Below are 8,036 nucleotides of genomic sequence, written 5' to 3' on the forward strand. Positions count from 1 at the left end.
GGTAATCAATTAGTGACCAACTTTGTGGGCTCGAAATGTTTGTTTGAGCCATTACATCCAAATTAGTTTTGTTTCTGTGGTTTGACATGATTCTGACTTATCACCAGGAGGTGGGACTTATCACCAGGGGGCGGGACTTAATTTGAACCAAAGACGATGGCAAATTGGAGAGTGTAGTTGATGTCATATGAGACTGAGGCCAGGGTTACACGTCAGTGAAGTGGGCTTTTAATCTTTTTTATTATCATACGTTATTGTTTAAGTAGTGGGTCAGCAACAAAATGTTGCCATTTTACACAAAGAAAGGATGGAATCTCGATATAAAAACACAAGAAAATGCATTTGAAACGTAAACTTTTTTTTTCGTGTATTGGTACACAGCTGTGTAACTCATCCAGGGAGGTGAGAAGCCTTCATTACTCTTCAGGGTAAAGGACGGCAGGACAGCGGATGCTTGTGCTCATTAGCTCTGAGATGTTATGATGTCATCATTCGTCATCGCCCCCGCAGATCTTCAGCAGGGTCTTCTCATACTTCCCACGGGAATCCGACTGGAAGGAAGAAGCACACAGACATGATGTGACACTGGGGCCGGAAAAAACCTTTAATGCGCCACATTTCTCCCATAAAATACTTATCAAGCATCGCTGTCCTTTTTAAAGCACCACAGCGGTCGTTTAAAAGCAGCACAGCGGTCTTTTCGACATGCAAGTCATTCTTGCCGTGATACAAAAATCAAGGCGGCCTTCTCCCCCCCCCCCCCCCCCCCCATCAACCTTTACTGAAAAAGTTATTTTCTGCTGAACTGCCAGTGGCCTGCAGTGTATTTGTCCTATTCGCACAGGACTCTTAGTACCCATGGTAAATTACAGTGGCTCAGGAGGTAGAGCAGTCGTCTGGTAATCCGGAGGTTCCCGGTTCGATTCCCGCTCCTCCCGGGCAGCGTGTCCTTGAGAAAGACACTTAAGTCCTAATTGCTCCTGATGAGCAGGTTGACACCTTGCATGGTCGCCTCCGGCGTCGGTGTGTGAATGAATGGGTCAAATGTGAGGAACAAATTGTAAAGCGCTTTGGATAAAAACGCTATATAAATGGACCATTTATGATTTTTTTTAACCCAGGCCTCCGTGACCAGGACGTCCTCCACAATAAAAAAATCGCAAAGCTTTTGTTCTCACACAACGTTCCAAATATTATTCAAATATTTCCACTACTCCAAACCAATAAAAAAAACGTCTACCACCACAGAGACAGTGGGATCAAATCCAGCTGTGGTGCCTCCGGGTTAGCCGACCGTCCATACTAACACAATTGGCAGTGTTAGAGGGTGGGAAACCCGGCGAGGGTGGGTCCTGGTCGTTGTAAACAGCGACTCCTACAGTTCGGTCGGGGCGCCTGCACAGCAAGGGAAGGATCTGGGAGAGGTAGTGTGACCTTCCACACGTTACACTCCCTCAGCGAGAGTCCACGCTGCCAGGTGAAAAGAAGCGGTGGGCTGGGTACACGTGTGTCGGAGGAAGCATGTGATAGTCTCCGCCCTCCCAGACCGACGGTAGAGTGCACAACGACCAGGAAGGGGATTGGGAATTGGCATAACGACTAACATTGGGAGGGGAGAAAAACGGAAAAAGAAGGGGGGAAAAGATCATTTAAAAAAATAATAAAATAAAATAAAAACGAATGATTAGAATAATCTTCTGACGGCGGACATGGTGGTCATGTCAGCTCAGCGATCAGACATGGAAAACTACGTTATTGGAACCGGGCGGTATCCTCCTTCATTAGCACAGCATTTTAGTCAAACTTACTGACTTTCTTCAGTTTAGAAGAATATAGATAGTTTTTTTACTTGCCAATGCGTGACCCCACTGTCACCTACCCACCTACCTTGGGTCACGAGTCACGACCCGTAGTTTTGAGAACCGCTGTCTTAATCAAACATACTGACTTTCTTCAGTTCATAAGGTGTTTGAGACACATTTTAGTCAAACGTATTGACTTTCTTCAGTTTATAAGGTGTTTGAGACACATTTTAGTCAGATATGGTGACTTTCTTCAGTTTATAAGGTGTTTGAGACAGATCTGTCAGATATGGTGACTTTCTTCAGTTCATATGGTGTTTGAGACACATTTTAGTCAGATATGGTGACTTTCTTCAGTTCATATGGTGTTTGAGACAGATTTGTCAGATACACTGGAAGCCAACATCAGTGCTGAATCAGCAGAAAATAACTACCAATATTTAACGGTTAAACATAATGGAAAAAAGAAGGGGGCCTTGATTTTTGTATCAAGGCACGAATGACTTGGAAAAACCCACCTGTCAGCAACACTGGCTGCCCTTCAATCCTTTCATAGGACGACTGACTGCGGATCACTTTTTAAAAGTCTTAACGAGAGCTGTGGCTTAGTAGTTGGAAGATGAAGAACAGAGAAAAAGAAAAGTCTGGAATGGGACAGAGAGAGACAGAGAGAGAGAGATAGAGAGAGGGGTACAGAGAGAGAGACAGAAAGAGAGAGAGAGGCGGTACAGAGAGAGACAGAGAGAGAGAGAGACAGAGGCGGTACAGAGAGAGAGAAAGAAAGAAAGAGAGGGGATAGAGAGAGAGATAGAGAGAGAGGAGAGAGAGAGACAGAGAGAGAGGGGCGGTACAGAGAGAGAGAGAGAGAGGGACAGAGAGAGAGAGAGAAAGAGAGGCGTACAGAAAGTGAGAGAGAGAGACAGAGAGAGAGGGGCGGTACAGAGAGAGAGAGGGACAGAGAGAGAGAGAGAGAGAGAAAGAGAGGGGTACAGAAAGAGAGAGAGAGAGAGACACACAGAGAGGCGGTACAGAGAGAATTCTCCTACCAGGTGTCTTTTCTCCTGGTGGGAGAGTTACAGTAGCCTAGTCGTCTCCTCCACAGATGGCCTTCACAGCATCCCCGTGGGCACCAGACAGATCTGACTGAGGGGCACACAGGGGCGTCACTCAGGGGGTTCGCCAGGTGGGCGGTGTCATGTCTTTACCTTCTGTCAGGGACACCACCCACCTGGGAAAGCCCAAGAACGACACACCTTAGAGAGAACGCACCCAGAGAACCCTAGACCCAGCAGCAGACACTCAAGAGTTAGGGGGGGGTTTGTTATGAAACGGTGATTAACCCTTTCACTACCACACTACCAAATTGTTAACCCTTTCACTGCGACACTACAGAAGGTTAACCCTTTCACAACCCCACTACAGAAGGTTAACCCTTTAACCGTCTGTAGTGTGGTAGTGAAAGCCAAGGTTAACCTTCTGTAGTGTGGTAGTGAAAGGGTTAAGTTTCGATTGCGATTATCTACGCTGAAATTTGATGCACTGTAATATTTTGCTGACAGTTTGGATCCGTTAAAATGTATTTCAATACTTAATAAAAAAAGAAAAGTGTAATAGTTATCAAATGTGATGGGACTGATTCAGTCCGCAATAATTGATTATTATGCACATTTAGAAAATATATTAAAGTGCACCGACTTATTATCTAAGTCATAGAATTGTTTTTTATAAACAAATCGCTTTCTATGTGGATGTTTCTGGATGTTTACACCCCTACTTATGGTGAGTACAATAAACTGTCATGTTAGTGAAAGATTACACTGTGAGACACAGAGAGCAACCTGTACAGAAGCTGTGAGACACAGAGAGCAACCTGTACAGAAGCTGTGAGACAGAGAGCAACCTGTACAGAAGCTGTGAGACACAGAGAGCAACCTGTACAGAAGCTGTGAGACACAGAGAGCAACCTGTACAGAAGCTGTGAGACAGAGAGCAACCTGTACAGAAGCTGTGAGACACAGAGAGCAACCTGTACAGAAGCTGTGAGACACAGAGAGCAACCTGTACAGAAGCTGTGAGACACAGAGAGCAACCTGTACAGAAGCTGTGAGACACAGAGAGCAACCTGTACAGAAGCTGTGAGACACAGAGAGCAACCTGTACAGAAGCTGTGAGACACAGAGAGCAACCTGTACAGAAGCTGTGAGACACAGAGCAACCTGTACAGACTTTCTTCAGTTCATATGGTGTTTAAGACACATTTTAGTCAGATATGGTGACTTTCTTCAGTTCATATGGTGTTTGAGACACATTTGAGTCAGATATGGTGACTTTCTTCAGTTCATATGGTGTTTAAGACACATTTTAGTCAGATATGGTGACTTTCTTCAGTTCATATGGTGTTTGAGACACATTTGAGTCAGATATGGTGACTTTCTTCAGTTCATATGGTGTTTAAGACACATTTTAGTCAGATATGGTGACTTTCTTCAGTTCATATGGTGTTTAAGACACATTTTAGTCAGATATGGTGACTTTCTTCAGTTCATATGGTGTTTGAGACACATTTGAGTCAGATATGGTGACTTTCTTCAGTTCATATGGTGTTTAAGACACATTTTAGTCAGATATGATGACTTTCTTCAGTTTATATGGTGTTTAAGACACATTCGTCAGATATGGTGACTTTCTTCAGTTCATATGGTGAATATAGGTTCATATGGTTATATTGTGAAGCACTTTGGTGCAACTTCGGTTGGTTTTAAATGTGCTATATAAATAAAGTTGACCTTGACAGAAGCTGTAAGTCCGGCTTCTTTTCATTCCAAAGTTATTCCGTACACGTTATTGTACACCGTCGGCGTCAACCAGTCAGCGGTGGATTTGACCAGGGTGTCATTACCATCTCACCATATCTTGCTAGGTGTTCCCTGTGTTAAACACTTCCTGCAATCAGTCCTCCTTCCAGTTTGCTGCTCCCAGCAGTTGGAACGAGACGCAAAATACTTTGAAAATGGACAAATCGATCCCCCCCTCACTACTTTTAAGGAGTTGTTTACACACACACACCTGCAACAGTCACCCAGCCTTTTAACTGTGATTTGTCTGTTCTGCTTCATGTATTACATACCTTGTCATTTTATTTGGTTGTTTGTTTGGTGTGTGTTTTAATTATTTCCCTTACCTCTGTGATGGATGTCTGTCTCTTTTCAATTTTATTTTATTAAATAGTTTTGTCCCCTTTCCCCGTTACCCTTCTATAGAGGTCCTTTTGTCCTGTCACCAGGCCGTCATTGTAAGTAAGAATTTGTTCTTAATTTACCTGCCTGGTCAAAGGTTAAATAAATAAACAAATAAATGGTTCTGCAGGGTGGAAGAATGATCATATTTAATAGTCGGCATAGTGCGTTCTGCTTCTTCACTGCTGCAGAGTTTCAACCACATTAACGCTTCATGGATTTACACCTGGATGTCCCGTCTGGACGGACAAGATGCACAATAACCAGCTAATATGCACAGGGCTACCACAGGGCTACCACGGGGCTACAACGGGGCTACCAGAGGGCTACAACGGGGCTACCAGAGGGCTACCAGAGGGCTACCACGGGGCTACCACAGGGCTACCACGGGGCTACCAGAGGGCTACAACGGGGCTACCAGAGGGCTACCAGAGGGCTACCACGGGGCTACCACAGGGCTACCACAGGGCTACCACGGGGCTACAACGGGGCTACCAGAGGGCTACCACGGGGCTACCACAGGGCTACCACGGGGCTACCACGGGGCTACAACGGGGCTACCAGAGGGCTACCACGGGGCTACCACAGGGCTACCACGGGGCTACCACAGGGCTACAACGGGGCTACCAGAGGGCTACCACGGGGCTACCACAGGGCTACCACAGGGCTACCACAGGGCTACCACAGGGCTACCACAGGGCTACCACAGAGCTACCACGGGGCTACAACGGGGCTACCACGGGGCTACCACAGGGCTACCACGGGGCTACCACAGGGCTACCACAGGGCTACCACAGGGCTACAACGGGGCTACCAGAGGGCTACCACGGGGCTACCACGGGGCTACCACGGGGCTACCACGGGGCTACCACGGGGCTACCACGGGGCTACCACGGGGCTACCACAGGGCTACCACAGGGCTACAACAGGGCTACTACGGGGCTACCACAGGGCTACAACGGGGCTACCAGGGGGCTACCAGGGGGCTACCAGGGGGCTACCAGGGGGCTACCACGGGGCTACCATGGGGCTACAACGGGGCTACCACAGAGCTACCATGGGGCTACCAGATGGCTACCACGGGGCTACCATGGGGCTACAACGGGGCTACCACAGAGCTACCAGAGGGCTACCAGAGGGCTACCATGGGGCTACCACGGGGCTACCACAGAGCTACCAGAGGGCTACAACGGGGCTAACACAGAGCTACCACGGGGCTACCAGAGGGCTACCGCGGGGCTACCATGGGGCTACCTCAGAGCTACCAGAGGGCTACAACGGGGCTAACACAGAGCTACCACGGGGCTACCAGAGGGCTACCGCGGGGCTACCATGGGGCTACCACGGGGCTACCACAGAGGTACCAGAGGGCTAACATGGGGCTACCATGGGGCTACAACGGGGCTACCACAGAGCTACCATGGGGCTACAACGGGGCTACCAGAGGGCTACCACGGGGCTACCAGAGGGCTACCACGGGGCTACCAGAGGGCTACCACAGAGCTACCAGAGGGCTACCACGGGCCTACCAGAGGCCTGGATCAAGGACTATCTCACTGAGAGGCCACAGTACGTCAGACTAAAGGACAGTCAGTCTGACGTACTGGTGAGCAACACCGGCGCCCCCCAAGGAACTGTGCTGTCACCCTTCCTCTTCACCCTCTACACCTCAGACTTCTGCCGCAACTCAAGCGGGTGTCACCTGCAGAAGTTCTCAGACGACTCCTCCATCGTAAGCTACATCACCGACGATGATGAGGAGGAGTACAGAGCCCTGGTGGAGAGCTTCGTGGGGTGGAGCGACAGCAACCACCTCCAACTCAACACCAGTAAGACCAAGGAGCTGGTGGTGGACTTCCGGAGGGGCAAGAAGAGGCCCCCCCCGATTCCCATCTCCATCCGAGGGGTGGATGTGGAGATGGTGGACTCATACAAGTTCCTTGGGGTACACCTGAACAATAAACTGGACTGGTCGGACAACACAGAAGCCCTCTACAGGAAGGGACAGAGCAGGCTTTTCTTCCTGAGGAGACTCAGGTCATTCAATGTGTGCAACAGACTGCTGCAGTCTTTTTACCAGTCTGTTGTGGCCAGCATCCTCTTCTATGCTGTGGCATGCTGGGGAGGCTACATCAACTCAAGGGACACCAACAAGCTCAACAAGCTGGTGAGGAAGGCTAGCTCCGTGGTGGGAGTCGAGCTACCTAGACTAGAGGTGATGGCAGAGAGGGGGATGATAAGGAAGCTGGCTGCCATCATGGAGAACCCCTACCACCCCCTCTACGACGAGCTAGTCAAGATGAGAAGCTCGTTCAGCCACAGACTCATTCCCCCACGACACTCAACTAACCGCCTCGGACAGTCCTTCATACCAGCGGCCATCAGGCTCCACAACAGTGGGCAGCGACTAGCAGCCTCCAGGCTCCACAACAGGGGGCAGCGACTAGCAGCCTCCAGGCTCCACAACAGGGGGCAGCGACTAGCAGCCTCCAGGCTCCACAACAGGGGGCAGCGACTAGCAGCCTCCAGGCTCCACAACAGGGGGCAGCGACTAGCAGCCTCCAGGCTCCACAACAGTGGGCAGCGACTAGCAGCCTCCAGGCTCCACAACAGGGGGCAGCAACAGCGACTGCTACCAGACATTGACCTGGGACTTATAGGAACCCAAGGAGGACAACCTACACTACCTTAGGCTTACTGCACCCTATGTGGATACTGTGATACTGTGATACTGTGAATAATGTATATTTCAGTGGATACCGTGATACTGTGAATAATGTATACTCAGTAGATAGTAAATTATAACACTACCTCATGCATACTGCACCTTATGTGACACTGTGAATAATGTGAATATTTTTCTTCAGCTAGTCAGATAGTAAATTATATTGACCATATTGACCAAATTGTTTACACTGCCTGTGTTGTTTTTACTACCTGTACACTGTGTTGTTTTACTACCTGTACCCCCCCCCCCTCCCCCCCCCCCCCCATGCTG

At 49.0% G+C, this 8,036-nt stretch overlaps 1 protein-coding gene across 1 annotated transcript in view; it reads right to left on the minus strand.

Moving 5' to 3' along the window:
• Positions 1-216: 216 nt before the first annotated feature.
• anxa3a (annexin A3a) overlaps positions 217-8,036 on the minus strand; it is a 42,016-nt gene continuing 34,196 nt past the window's right edge. The window contains exon 14 of the mRNA XM_084323141.1: positions 217-551. Coding sequence (XP_084179267.1) covers positions 489-551 — 63 coding nt within the window. The 3' untranslated portion in view covers positions 217-488. The remainder of the gene's footprint in view (positions 552-8,036) is intronic.

The sequence above is a fragment of the Notolepis coatsorum genome (assembly GCF_963971535.1).
Source record: "Notolepis coatsorum genome assembly, chromosome: 10".
Lineage (NCBI taxonomy): Eukaryota > Metazoa > Chordata > Actinopteri > Aulopiformes > Paralepididae > Notolepis > Notolepis coatsorum.